The 15,947-nt window shown below is 37.6% G+C and overlaps 1 protein-coding gene across 4 annotated transcripts in view; it reads left to right on the plus strand.

Moving 5' to 3' along the window:
• The window catches only part of LOC150108266 (atrial natriuretic peptide receptor 1-like), a 352,590-nt gene that overhangs the window by 125,203 nt on the left and 211,440 nt on the right, over window positions 1-15,947 (plus strand). For all 4 annotated transcript variants that reach the window (XM_090415713.1, XM_090415714.1, XM_090415715.1 and 1 more), the window contains one exon: window positions 6,550-6,682. In XM_090415713.1, coding sequence (XP_090271839.1) covers window positions 6,550-6,682 — 133 coding nt within the window. The remainder of the gene's footprint in view (window positions 1-6,549; window positions 6,683-15,947) is intronic.

The following is a 15,947-nucleotide window of genomic DNA, read 5'->3' on the forward strand; positions in this document are numbered from 1 at the left end:
GGGGAAGGACTTCATTATTTTTTTAATTCTGTAGTCACTGTAGTCATTGGAAAGGAAGGTGTTGTGTATGTGTTTGAGTTCGGTTGAAAGGGCAGTTTCACTGGAACAAAGATTGTGGGCTCTTTAAAATTTAAGACTGTGGCATTATTAAAACTCTAGTGGTAAGAGTTTTAATAATGCCATATTGCTGAGAGGGGTGGTGTTGGGAGAGTTTGTGAATGTATCTGCCTGTATGGGTAGGTTTTCTATATACAGAGAAAGAAAGGTTACCATTAGGAAATCGTGTGACTAAGGTGTCTAGGAAGGGTAAACTATTGTTATTTTCCTTTTCTATCGTAAAATGGATTCTTGGATGTAGACTGTTGAGGTGACTGAGGAAGGAATCTAATGTGTCTGGGCCATGAGGCAAAATGGAGAACACATCATCTACATATCTTAGCCCAGATAGAAGGTTTTAGAGAGGAAGAGTCTATGGCTTGTTTTTCAAAATTTTCTGTGTAAAAATTGGCAGGAGTGAGGTGGGGGGGGGTAATTGACACCTTAACACTCTTAAAAAACGTTTTTCCTTCTGATATCTTAGAGCTCTTTTCCTTTGCCATCAACTCTGGTTATTTTTCTTGGAAGAACAAAATCTACAGACAGAGGGAACTGCCATGGGTTCCTCCCCCCCCACACTCCCTCTTGCCAATTTTTATATGGAAATAAAAAAAAGTACAACTTCCATACAGCTTTTAAGCCCCACTGTAAACTTGCTACCCTTATCCATTCCACCAAAGACCGGCTGCCCCCCCCTCTCTCAGTACCTGGAGTATATAGAGTACCTTGTGCCTGCTGTAAACTGGCTTACTTCGGATAGACAGGCAAATCAGCAACCATCCGGTTAGAAGAACACAGGTCTGTCGATTATGGTCAATCTGACCTTGCAGGCCATGTTTTGGATACAACCCACAGGATATCCTGAGAAAAAACCACTATGCTCCACCATAGTAAATTCAAAAAAGAAAGACTATTCTTTGAATCTGCATCTGCATTCAGGAATCAACCAAATTTAAACAAATACAGTTGCATTAAACTTCCCAAAATTTGGGAAACATTAATTATAAGAGATCTCTCTTTACATCCTAGGCCACCTGCAAATGTCCATAGAGGCATTTGCAGGTGCACCACCTGGATAGGACTTTAGTTTCACTCACTATTGTATTATATTTGTGTGTGTGTGTGTGTGTGTGTTGTTATAAAAAGTTGTTTTGTTATCCCTGAAGATGTCTCTGTGACAGAGATGAAATATTGGAAGTATTAAAATTGGTTTTAATCCTTTCTCAGTGCTGATAATATTCCATTAAACCTCCAACATGAATTATAAAACCTTAGGTTCATATCATCAATTATTATTATTATTATTATTATTATCTAAGACCTCCAGGGAGTCAAGGACTCATCGAGGGAGGCTGTAAATTACCCAACCCAGCTATCATACCTACCCTTGAATTCATTCACACTAGATGCACTCACTACCCTTAAGGACAAATTATTCCACTCACTGCTCTCTGGGAGAAAAACCTAGCTCTTAACCGTTTCTTGACTGAGAACAACCTTAACTTCCACGGATGCCCCCCTGTTCTCTCCCCTCCTTCCATATAACAAAAAATTTCATCAGTTGAAATGCTATAACACCCATTCAAATGTTTATAGACCTCTATCATATCATTCCTCTTTTTCCTGTTAACCCGAGTCTGTAATACACATACTCGTAATCTGTCCTCATAATCTAAATCCCATAATCCAGATATAATCTTTGTAACTCTTCTTTGCACCCTTTCCACAGCTTCTTTATCCCCTTGGAACCAGGGAGACCAAATCTGTGAGCAGTAATCCAAGCGTGGTCTTATCAAAGCTTTATGAAGAGGCAAAATTACTTCCTTATCCTTACATATCAAGGTTTGCTTCAACATACCAATTATCCTCTGAGTTGTATTTGCAACTTTTGCTATGTGACCTTTGAACTTTAAATTCTTATCCATCAATACACCAAGATCCCTTGCCTCTTCAGTTTCTTGTTCAATAACCCTGCTAATATAATATGCCGCTGAATCTCTAATCATGCCAAAGTGCATAACTTTACACTTACTAACATTAAACTGACAGCCATTTTCGTTAGCCCAGAATTTCCAGTCTATTCAAATCATTTTGTAATTTCTGAATATCAGTAGAATCCCTGATTGTCCTGCCTATCTTCACATCATCAGCAAACAATTGTAAATCTGATGATAGACCCAGCTTGATGTCATTAATGTATAGATTGAATAATAATGGCCAAAGGACTGAACCCTGAGGTACACCACTGGTTACCTTAAATCTGGCAGATTCACACCCACTGTATACCACTTTCTGATATCTGTCTATCAACCATCCCCTGATCCAAGTCAATAGATTATGTTCCAGTCCCATATTCACCAGTTTACACAACAGCCTATTGTGTGGTATCCTATCAAATGCCTTCAAAAAATCCAACATTATCATAGTGTATCCATTCCCTTTATCCAACTCGGCCGTAACATTGTTATAAAATATGAGCAAATTGCTAAAACATGACCTTCCTTTAGTAAACCCATGCTGTTCCCTGCATAGTATAGAATGCTTGTCTACCCATTTCTGTATGCGAGTTCTTACCAACTTCTCTAAAATCTTCACTACCACACCAGAGATACTAATAGGTCGGTAGTTAGACACATCAGTTTTTGCACCACCCTTGTGCAATGGAACTATCATACATTCCTTCCATTCCTGTGGTATCATTCCTGAGCTGAGACTCAAGTTATACAAATGTGTGAAAGGCCTAGCCAATTCAGCTGAACATTCCTTTAACAAATGGGCAGATATTTCACCTGTCCCTATTGACAAATTCTTATCCAGGTTATGCAAGAGAGCTCTTCAACATCATTTTCATGAACCTCTAACTCTTCATCCAACATAGCAGTAGCACCATGCACCATGCTACATACACCTGGTTGATATATCTTAGCAAAGCGAGCACTCATTAACTGAACAATCTCTTTAGCTTCCGACATTCAATAAAGTTATTCTTCCACATTCATTCTTTCTTTTGCTTGCACATAATGATAAAATTCTTTTGGATTGCCTTTAGCTTGCATGGCCAATTTCTTTTCATACTTTGTTTTAGCTTTTCTCACAATACTCGTTACTTTTCTGGCCTGAGCTTTATATATTTCATAACTCCTCTCACTCTTATTCTCACGATATTCTTTCCACATCAACTTCTTCTTGTGGATCTCTAGCTTAATAAGGCTGCACATCCATTTCACTCCCAACCTATTTATTCTTCGAACATTAGAGATACATTCAGATACCACCTCATTCAAGTACTTTTTCAAAGATTCCCATGCATTGCTGACATTTTTTCCATTCAGTAACTGATACCATGAGACCAAATGATAGTATTCCTCTAAGTTGATCATAATTTCCAGCTTTGTAATTTAGCATGTAGCCTGATTTAATCGGAGCTTCAATACAAGTGGATACTTTCCAAGAAAGAACAGCATGATCACTGTCACCAACTGGTGGTAAAATAGCCATATTCTTGATGGAGATCCCTTCTGATGCTATGAGCAAATCCAGCACTCTTTGACCTCAAGTTCCTTCTTTCACATGCTGCTTGAGAAAGTTATCTCGCAACAATCCAATAAATTCCTGTTCTTTCTGATCATGAGATTTCTCTTCTACCCAATCAGTGTTTGGAAAATTAATGTCACCCATAATGATCATTCGCTTGGTACCCATAAGTGCTAAATTGGCGATGCATTTCTTCATCCCCTACAACTGACCTGCCAGGTCTGTAGCAACACCCCACCATATATTTCATTCTGTTAACCTCCACTTCACACCAAATAGACTCAAACTCATCGCTACATAGAACATTTTTACCATCATTGTTTTCTTGTATTTCTAGCCTAACTGGACTTAAATCATCTAATATCATTAGTAGCACTCCTCCTCCTCTCCTATCTCTTCTGTCGTTCCTAAAAATAGTATATCCGTTACACTTGATCCCACTTACCATATCTGATATTCCATTCAAATAAAAAAAACCTTAGGTTCATTCCATCAAATATTGCTTTAGGTCATTATATTGAAATTGCATAAATTTCATTTCCTTCTTTGTCTTCATTCCAGTTTCTGTGCTCATAGTTAAAATCCTATTATTAATATTATTATCATGGGTATCTCCATTGAGTCCATAGACTCATTGCAGGAGACCCAAACTATCAAAACAATATCTATCATACCTCTTCTTGAATTCATTTACGGACAAAGAGCTAACAACTGAGTCAGGCAGCGCATTCCACTCATTCACCACCCTCAAGGCAAAAAACCTCGTTCTCACACACTTGTTAACCACACTTTTCCTTAATTTTCAGGGATGACCTCTTGTTCTTTCATCACTATCACACAGCTGAAATATTTTCCCTTGCATCAATCTTATAAAAACCTTTTAGTAATTTAAATGTTTCTATCATATCCCCTCTTCTCTGCCTATCAACCAACCTCTGCAATCCACAAGCTCTCAATCTATCAATGTAGAGAGCATTTTTTACATCACTCACCAACTTAGTCACTCTCCTCTGAATCCTCTCCACAACCTCCTCGTCTTTAAGGAATCCAAGTGACCAGACTTGAGCACAGTAATCCAAATGTGGAAGTATCAATGCTTTATAAAATGGAATAATAACCTCTATCTCTGGATGTTAGTGTGTTTCTCAATAACTGAGTAATCCTATGTGCAATCTTGGACACCTTAGCAATGTGTCCCTTGAACTTCATCTCCCTATCCACCAACACCCCTAAGTCCCTAGCCTCATCAGTCTCTTGGAGTGTTGTTCCATCAATGTAGTATATAGCTGGTAATCTTTTAATCCTAAAATGCATGACTTTACCCTTTTCCACATTGAACTGACATCCATTACTTTTGCCCATTCTACCAGCTTATTAAATTATCCTGCAAATGTTCAACATCAGCTTGCTTTTTTATTGCACTACCCAACTTTGCATCATCAGCAAACAACTGAGTATCTCCCTTTAAGCCATTTTCTATATCATTTATATGCAAATTAAACAACAATGGCCCAAGCACAGAGCCCTGAGACACATCACTGGTCACCTGCCTCATCCTGGACTCTGCTCCTCTATACACTACTTTCTGGTATCTCTCTATGAGCCATTCTCTTAATCCATATCACCAGTTTAGTATCCATCACCATCTGCTCTAATTTACACAACAGTATTCCATGGGATATCCTGTCAAAAGCCTTAGCAAAATCCAGTAGTATCACTGTGTAGCCATTTCCCTTGTCCAACTCCGATGTCATTCTATTATAACAAGTTAATAAATTGCTAAGGCAAGATTGACCTTTAACAAAACCATGTTGGCCCCTCCCATAATATGAGTTCCAAATCTCCCATTAAATCTTCTGTAGTTATAGGAAGTTGCTGATTTGCTTATTACATTTCTTAGTTTTCATCTATGTGTCTTTGCATTGGACCCAGGCACATAACAACCTCAGACTATATATTATCGCTTTCCATACCAGAGTTCCTTAGCTCTGCTATTGCCTTCATGCCAAATTTCCACTATTATTTGTCACAATTCTTCTGTTGTCATCAGCATTACCTTTCTCCAACCACATTCACTCACCTGTCCTTATGATTTTTATTTCCATCAACAAAGTCTCACCAATTCCTGTAATTTTTTGGCCAAGTGGAACTGACAGTGCCAATTTGGTCAGTTCTAATAAGTATTTCTGCAATTAGTAAAAATGCAATTCCTTATCCTAGACCTGCATGTCTTTGCATTCTATTAATGACTATCAAATTATATTTAGTGATGTAAAATTCTACATTCATTATTCTTTGATTATGCCTATTCACACATTCAAATTGTTTCTCATATTCTATTCTTACCTTTTAAATGGCTTACTGTATGGCAATTCTTCACCCAATTCTTTGCATTGTATCAGTTTCAAGTTTTCATTATATTATGAAGGATATATGGTTTTAAGTTCAAATGAATATAAAGTGATGCTTCATGTTTTTCTTTTTACCTGAATTGCTCTGATAGTTGTAATTGCACTTGTAATTGAGCATCAATTACAAGTGCAATTCTTTGCAGTTGCTAATTGACAGTGATGCTTGAGGTCAACTATAGTTTGGACATGATAAAACATTCAGATTGTACTGTATTTAATATAACTAAGCAAACAATTAATGTATAAAGCATGCATATGCATTTGTGATTATAATTATGATGCACTAAATTAAATTAATTAAAAAAACATGAACAGTAAAAATTGAGAGAAAAAAAAGTTAGTATACATGAGTAATAATAAATTTTTTCATTGTAAAATCTATTCAATATATATATGTATATGTATATATAAATATATATATATATATATATATATATATATATATATATATATATATATATATATATATATCTTTATTTTACACTTACACAATTTACTTATCTTCAAGGTAGCACTGGAATATCACGGAGCTACCAAGACCTATGCTAACATAAATGCTATTCACTGGCCATGTGGGGAAAAGCCAAAATCATATCCCAAGTGCGGTTTTGATGGTAAAGACCCAGCTTGTGCCAAGAATAGTAAGTGTCATTTTATATTTGACATAAAAACAAGAACAACACAGCCATTTTTTTCTCTTATGCTCATTTAATTTCTTAGTGAGCAGCAATGAATGTTCATCAATTACAAGTCTGTTCTCCAATTTGTTTAGTCCTTGATCTTGAGGATTACAAGAACAATGTTTATTTTGATGCAGATATTTCATGTGGCTCAAAAGGAAGGGAAAAAAATAACAGAAGAAAAAGTTAGGGTCCCATCTATCCTTAACAAAGCAAAACATTCTTAGAATGAAGTATTATTATTATTATTAATTGCTTGCCTCTGGAACCTCTCCACTATGTCCTTATTCCCAAGAACCCCAAGTGACCAGAATTGAGCAGAACTAATCACAGAGTGTGTGTGTGTGTGTGTGTGTGTGTGTGTGTGTGTGTGTGTGTGTGTGTGTGTGTGTACTTACATTCTCTAGCTGATTGCTTATTTTTCAGGAGAAAACCACTTGTTCCAACTGCATGAGATAGCTAAGTTGTGTTCAAGTGAAAAACCAACTATAAAAGTACCTCTTATTATAATGATAACTAAACTAGGTCTTTCCAATGCTAAGGCTTAGATGCTGGTGTTTGGTTTATTGGTTTAATGGAATGAAGATTGGAATAGATTAGGAATGAATTACACAATAGTGTCATGAATCCAATATTTTATCCCCATAAAGACATCAGCGAAGATACATATTATTATTATTATTATTATTATTATTATTAAACAAGACCTCGTGGAGTCAAGGACTCATCTAGGAGGTCCTTTAATCTCACACACATCTCATCATACTGCGTCTTAAAAACATTCAAACTCCTTGCAGACACCACACTCTCAGGCAAGGCATTCCAATCACTCACAACTCTGCACGAAAAAAACCTGCCTCTCACTCCCCTACTCACACCCTCTTTATACAGTTTCCAGGGATGACCTCTGGTTCTCCCCTGATCTCCCACTATTCTCTGGGGAGGCTCAGGGTGGACAGGGATACACAGCGTGAGAAAGGTGGATGCTCCAAGAGGAGGTGAGAGCATGTGTAGGCAGGAAAGTAATGGGATGATCAGGGATCAAAAGGAAACAGATGGAATTGCAAAGGGCTCTAAAATGAAGAAGCAGAAAGGGAAATGGCCCCAGTCCAGCATGGAGAGATCACATCGAGTGAGTGGTATCAGTGGAACTAGCTGTAGATCCAGAAATGAGTTGTTGTGTTTGTATACCAATGCTAGAAGTATAAGAAACAAGGCGGATGAAATGGTTGCACTAATTGCGTCTGTGCACCCAGAGATTGTCAGAATAAGTGAGACACTCCCCCTCCCTTTTTACCCCTTCTATCCGTGAGGATAGAAGGGGTAAAAAGGGAGGGGGAGTGCTATTGATGATAGAGAAAGAGTTATGTCCATACATAACTCTTTCAAAACTACTGGCCCCATTTCCATCTTGCATCTCTGCCTTGCTGGCAGAGATGCAAGAGGGAAATGGGGCCAGTGGTTTTGAGGCAGTATGGTGTGAGATAGAGGTGAATAGAATCAAATACTTGGTGGGATGTTGTTATAGACCTGGTAATGTGGATGGTGGTGATAGTGAAATGTATAATCAAATAAGCCAAGCAAATAAGAAAAGGGTGATCATTATGAGTGATTTTAATTATGGCAATATAGACTGGATTGAAGAGATAGCGACTGGAAGTAAAGAAAATGAGTTTCTTGAGTTTTTGAGGGATAACTACCTCAGACAGTATGTAACAGAGGGCACACAAGGATTAAGGGTCTTGGATTTGGTCATCTCATCGGAGGATGTAATTATCAATGAGGTATCAAATCATCCACCAATTGGTGAAAGTGACCATGAGGTGATTACTTGGGTAGTTGCCAGCAGTGCAAGGACCCCTGTGAAAAAAGGGTATATGTGGAACTACAAGGGGGGGTGATTATGAAGAGCTCAGGAGACAGCTTGCAGGTGTAGCATGGAATGAGGAATTAGCTGGAAAAGAGATCAATGCAGCTTGGGGGATTTTCAAAAAATATTTAGTAGATGCAATGTCTAAATGTATACCATGGGTGAGAAGGTTAAATAAGGTAGGTGTGAGATGGATGAATAAAGAGATTAAGCATGCAATACAGAGAAAAAGGGCATTGTGGAGGCAGCATAAGAGAAGTAGAAGTAACCAATTTCATCGAACTACAAAGACCAGGCAAGGAGGGTGACTTGGTTAGTGAGAGTAGCTAAAGAGAGGTATGAACAGCAGTTAGCTAATGAAGCCAAAAAGAATCCTAGGGAGTTCTATCAATATGTAGCCAGCAAAAGAAAGAATGATTATGGAAGGATGACATTGATTGGAGGAAATGGTATAAAGACAGCTGTTGCAGAATGTGTGGTGGAGATACTTAATGAGCAGTTCATAAAGATCTTTCAATCTTGTGAATGTGACTTCATGGAGAGATTAAGAGCAGTTGATGATGGGGAAGAGAGACTGACTGTAAGTGAGCAAGAGGTGTTTGGGGAGTTGAGTAAACTAGATGTAAATAAGGCTGTGGGACTTGATAATATATCACCGCATATTCTGAAGGAATGTGCCAGAGAGTTGACACCTGCCTTGATATATTTTTTTAATACGAGTCTTGCACTTGGTCAAGTCCCTAAAGAGTGGAAGGAGGGCAAGATTGTGCCACTTCATAAAGCAGGTGATCGAACTCAAGCATCAAACTATAGGCCTATCTGTGTGTGTGTGTCAGGTGTTGTGGTTAAGTTGTTGGAGAAGCTTGTGAGAACTAGGATCCAGAGTTGGGTTGACAACAATGGTATAATCTTTGATGGACAGCATGGATTTGCTAAAGGGAGGTCGTGTTTTAGTAATCTGCTTACTTATTACAATAAAGTGACTGCTTCCTTGGACAGAGTAGAAGGATACACAGTAATATACTTGGATTTTGCAAAAGCTTTTGATAGAGTACCTCAAGTTGACAGTCAAACTAGAGCAGATGGGGTTGGATATTAGATTAGTGCATTGGATTGGAGACTGGCTATCTGATAGGTATCAACAAGTTGTATATGGGGGTGCAATATCCAGGAAAAGGAAAGTCACTTGTGGAGTGCCTCAGGGATCTGTTTTAGGGCCATTACTATTTAACTTTTATATTAATGATATTGGCGAAGATTTGGATGGAGATATTCAGTTGTTTGCAGATGACGCAAAGTTGGGATGAACCATAAAGAGTAGTGAAGATGTTGTGGCCTTGCAAGAAGACTTGGATAAATTGAGTGATTGGGCATGCAAATGGGGATGTGAGTTCAATGTTGCAAAATGTAAGGTTTTAAAATTTGGAAAACAAAGATGAGATGCAGAATTTATGCTTGGTGAGAATATATTGTTGGAAGTAGAGGAAATAAGAGATCTGGGGGTGATAGTGGATAAGGATCTAAAATTTAGGGGACACATTGGCAAAATTGTGAAGATAACACAAAGACTTCTGGGAATGATGCGGAGGACACTGACGTGTAGAAGTAGGGAGATTCTTCTTCCATTGTATAAGGCTTTGATTAGGCCACACATGGACTATTGTGCCCAGATTTGGTCACCTGGTTTTCAGAAGGATGAAGAGATGTTGGAAAGGGTCCAAAGGCGACTGACTAAGGTAGTTTCTGATCTCTGGAATGTTGAGTATGAGGAAAGATTGAAAAGATGTAATTTGCAGAGTCTAGTGGAGAGAAGGAAGAGGGGAGATATGATAGAGACCTACAAGTTGGTAAGGGGTTGTTATAGGATCAATGGTGGAGAAGTTCTCCCCTGATCTCTCACTATTATATAATTATATATAATAATAATTATTTGTATTAATATCATAATATAATAATATGATTATTAATAATTAATAATTGCACGGGCACCTCCATGGAGTCCTAAGACATCATTGGAGACCCAAACTATCAACACAGTATCTATCACACTCTCCTTGAAACCATCAACAGACAAAGCCCTGACAACTGACTCAGGCAACCCCTTCCAATTATTCACCACTGTCCAAGCAAAAATTCTCATCCTCACACCCTTGCTAACCACACTCTTACTGAACTTCCAGGGATGATCTCTTGTTTTGTTGTCTCTAGTTACATGCTGAAACATTTCCTCTGCATTGATCCTATAAAAGCCTTAAAGTAACTTAAATGTTTCTATCATATCCCCTCTTTTTTTTTTTTTTTTTCCCCTGTCAACCATCTTTTGCAATCCACAACCCCTTAGTCTATTCTAATAGGGAGAATTCCACAGACCACTCACACCTTAGTTACTCACCTCTCACACCACTTCCTCATCCTCAAGAAAAACCAGTAACCAGAATTGAGCACAGTAATCCAGATGTGGTCTTATCAAGGCTTTATAAAGGGGAATGATAACTCCCTTATCTCTCTGCTTGTTAGATATGCCCTCTAAACTTCAACTCTCTTTCTATTACTACCACTCCCAAATTCCTGTCTTCATCTGTTTCCTATAATATAGTTCCCTCAATGTGGTACGCAACTTGTAATCTTTGTATCCCAAAATGCATAACTTTACACTTTTCCAAATTAAATTGACATCCATTATATTTTATCATATTATCAGCCTATTTAAATCACATACATCAAGGTGATGTAGAAAACTACAAGTTTTTTACATTACCTTGATTAATTATCACTCTACCCAGTTGCATTATCAGCAAACAAATTGCTGGCCTGGTTGACTGAGTGGTTAGCATACAGGACCCATTTGAACCCACAGCCAATAGGTTGTGCAATCCACAACCCATTAGTCTATCCATCTTATTCATCGTGGCTTGAAAAAGTTTCATGTTTTGGTCTCTAGAGCAGGGTTTCTGGACTATGTCAAAAATTTAAAAAAATTAAAAGTAATAAAATAAAAAAAACTCCTTAACCCACTCACAGTACTAATGTACAATAGGCCTATAACCTTCTATGAGTGGGAATCACATAAAAAACAATAACTGAATATCTCCTTTCAAATTATTTCCTATATCATTTATGTGCAAATTAAACATCAGTGGTTCAAGCAAAGAACATGTGGCACACTACTAGTCACCTCCATTCTCCTGGATTCTGCATGTCTTCTTCTTCTTATTGTGCTATCTTCTATCGAAGGTCAGCGACCATCTTGGTGAACAAACTGCACTCTTATGCTAATCTGAGCAGTTGTGTACTACTCTTTCCTGTCCACGTCTTGATATTGTCAAACCACGATATTCTTTTTCTTCCTCTAGTTTCTTTGCCATCAAGTCTTCCTACCAAAATAGTTTGTAGAAGTTGGTATTTGCTGTTTCTCATGATGTGGCCAAGATATGATGTTTTTCATTTCTTGATTATTTGTACAAGATGTTTAGTTTTGTCAATGGATTTTAAGACATCTTCATTGGTAATTTTTTCTGTCCATGATATCTTTAGCATTCTTCTGTATAGCCACATCTGAAATGCTTCGATTTTCTTGATGGTTGTCGCCCTTCAATGTCCATGTTTCAACTCCATAGAGCAGAATAGACCACACGTAGCATTTCAGCATTCGGCATCTGACTACTATGTTTAGGTCTTTATTGCAGAATAGTGTTCTCATTTTCATGAAGGACTGCCATGCATCTTCAATCCTTGTCTTTATATCTATTTCTGGATCCCACCTTTCATTAAGCAACCAAGATATTTATATCTTGACACTTGATCGATATTTTTCCCATTGAGTGTCAGTTTCATTGATGAGGCTGGATGTTTGCTGATGATCATGTATTTTGTCTTGTTGATGTTTATATTTATTCCCATTCTTTGGCTTTCTACGTATACCCTGTCAATGAGTTTTTGGAGATCCATAATGTTATCTGTAATTAGCACGGTGTCATCTGTATATCGTAGGTTGTTAACAATCTTTCCATTTATTGTGATTCCCTCTGGACATTCTTCCAATGCTTTTTTAAAGATTACCTCTGCCTATATGTTGAACAGGAGTGGTGAGAGCACACATCCTTGTCTCACTCCTCTTTTGATGTTAATATCACTGGTGGTAATGTTGTCTAATTGAATGGTAGCTGACTGATTCCTATACAGATTTGTTATTAGTCTTATGTCTTGTTCGTCTAACCTTATTTGGTGAAGGACTTCTATTAAGTTAGTGTGTCTGACTTTGTCGAATGCTTTTTCAAAATCTATAAAACACATAAAGACAGATTTCTGTTTTTCTATGCATTTTTGTATCAATATTTGGGTACAGAAAAGGGCCTCTCTAGTACCAAAACCATTCCAAAAGCCGAATTGTGTTTCACTTAGAGTTTCTTCACTTTTTCGATAAATGTGATTCTGAATTACTTTCAAAAATATTTTTAATGTTTGGCTCATTAGACTAATAAGTCGAAAGTCACCACAGGAATTCGCTTTGGGTTTCTTTGGGATAGTGATAAATGTAGATTTGAGCCAATCTGATGGAAATTCATCACTTTCATATATTTTATTAAATAGTTTTTCAAGAAGTTTGATGTTATCTGGTTCTATTAGTTTTAAAAATTCTGTTTGCACACCATCTGGTCCACTGGCTTTTCCTGTTTTACTTGATCTTATAGCATTCTCTATTTTGCATTTCATGATTGCTGGTCCTTGAATGTTATCTTTTATATTTATAGGCTTCTGTCTAGTATCATTGAAAAGAGTTCTGTTACATATTTTATCCAAATCTGTGCTTTATTCTCTTCTTCTAGAACTATTTTTCCATTTTTGTCTCTTAGAGACACTGTTTGCTTTTTTCTGAGTTTTGCAGAAATTTCGTTGATTTTCTTATACAGATTGAAATTATCATGTTTCTTCTGAAGTAGTTCAATTTCAGTACATAAATTTTTCATCCAATTTTCTTTGGCTTCTTTTATTTTTTTCTTGATGATATCTGGCTAGGCCTTTGTTTTTGTACATTCTTCTTATATCAATAAGAGAAAAAATCTCATCTGTCATCCATTCCTGTTGTTTTATATTATTCACATAACCTACTTCTTCAATACTTGTTGTTATGATGGCATTCTTTAAGGTATTCCAAAGAGATGCCACTCTTTTATTTTCTTCTATGTTAATCTGTTGTTATCGCAGGTTAAGCTGTGTCTTGGCACTTTTATTTATGTTCGGGTCTTTCAGTTTTTCTACATCAATTTTCTTTTTCTTCTTTTGTGATTTTTTAGCTGATTTTAATCTAAGACATACTTCTGCAATGGGATTGTGATCTGATGAGATATCTGCTCCTGGATAAGTCTTTGCACTCTGTATACTACTGTGGAATCTTTTATTTCTCAGTATGTAATCAATTTGATTTCTGACAATGTTATGTCAGTTATCTTGAAGCGATTTCCAAGTGTACAGTCTTCTGGGTGGAAGTTTAAACCAGCTATTTGCTATTGTTAGATCTTCTTCCTGACAGAACTGGACTAGATGATCTCCTCTGTCATTTCTGGTGCCTAAGCCATGTTCTCCAACAATTTCTCCATCATCCCCTTTTAGGTGTTCATAAAACTCTTCAACATCTTCTTCACTTTTGTCAGCTATGGGTGCATAAGCTTGGATGATATTTATGTTAATGGGGTTTCCCTTAAGTTGTAACAGCATTATCCTTTCAGAAAATGGAATCCAATTTATTACTGATTTATTGATTTCTTCATCTACTATTACAGCTATACCATGTCGATGTTTGTTCTGATCATTCCCAGAGTAATACATTGTCATATTATCTTGTTGACATTTCCAGATCCTGACCATCTTATCTCGCAAATTCCCAAAATCCAGATGCCCAGCCTCTTCATTTCTCTTGCGGCATTTCTTAATTTGCCAGCTTCATACAGAGTTCTGACATTCCAAGTTGCGATTTTAAAAGTGGACACCATTTTGAGCCCGGAAATTCTTCGCACCCCTGTCCCATTTAAGGGACGCTGGGAACTTGGGGCCAATTGTAAGGGTTTGCTCACCATGGTGGTTGTTCTGGAGATAAGGTAGAGCAGTAGTTTCTCTGTTTGCTTTCTGCTCCACAGTATTACAGACGTACACAATATAATCATATTGCCATCTGCAAATCTCTGATCACAAGCTTTTTCGTCATCATTTGGCTTCAACCTTGTGTCAGTACTGACAATGCTGCTTCCCAATGTCAGGGGCAGTGACCCCAGCAGGTGCTTATTTAATGGTGGCACTACTTGCCATGTCACCAAGTTGTCATTGGGCTTTGTGAGGTTTTAAGTGAGACAGAGTTGTCACCTCTGCTCCCCCACACCCTGATAGCTCAGTCGCTGTTGGTCCACGGCTGCTTATTCGCCAGATTGCTCTGCTTATATCGCAGCTAGCCTCCATATCTGAAGGCTGTTCCCCGATCCGCCACCTGGGGATGTACCCGGTAGTAGTCAGCTCTGCCCCAGGTTCTGCATGTCAATATACTATATTTTGATATCTGTCTAGCAGCCACCATTTTTTTCCATAACATCAGTTTCATATCCATTTCATATCTCCATTTATTGCAGTTTGTATAACAATTTCATGTGGTATCCTGTCAAATGCCTTTGTAAATCTAGCAGTACTTCTTCGACACATTCCCACACTGCCTACAGAATTGCATGAGCTTGGTTCTATTGATAGCACTGTGTGCAGCCAACATTTGTGTGTTGATCAGTAGAGAGATTTGTCTAGCTGTATGGGTTAACATATAGTGACTGTGGGAGATTATGAGAATCACGTATCTGTAATAGCACTTCACAAAGTTTGAATGCAGCCACCTGTTATTTTCAGCACGTGCTAAAAACACTCAGGATCAGTAGGATGTTCATGTATCAGCCTATTAACTGTTATAATGATACAGAAGATGTCTCTAATTGCCAAAGAACAGATCAACTATACTGCATTAAGATGCAACAGCTTGTGAGTGCTGTGCATGCCTCTGCCATAATCCTGTGAGAATGTAGAAAATGATGTTGCAAGAGATGAATGTTTCACAGAGAATGATGTCACATGTATTAACTGATAACCTGGGGGTGATGCTACAACTTATGCAGCAGAGTGTGATAAAATCTAAGGTACTTCTTCAGCAGTACACAAATAACAGACATGGCGCTATCCTCTTCACAGATGAGAATATTTTCACCATTGAAGACCACCAAAATGATAGGGTATATGCCCTGGATGGTCACACAGCACCTAGGATTCAGAGAAGTCATCAACTCTGTCGGTGACGCTTGCTTTGGTGAGGGATGATGTATCACAGAA

Source organism: Typopeltis vanoorti, chromosome 3, assembly GCF_054136105.1.
Source record: "Typopeltis vanoorti isolate ZY-2024b chromosome 3, IOZ_Tvanoo_1.0, whole genome shotgun sequence".
In the NCBI taxonomy this organism is placed as follows: Eukaryota; Metazoa; Arthropoda; class Arachnida; order Uropygi; family Thelyphonidae; genus Typopeltis; species Typopeltis vanoorti.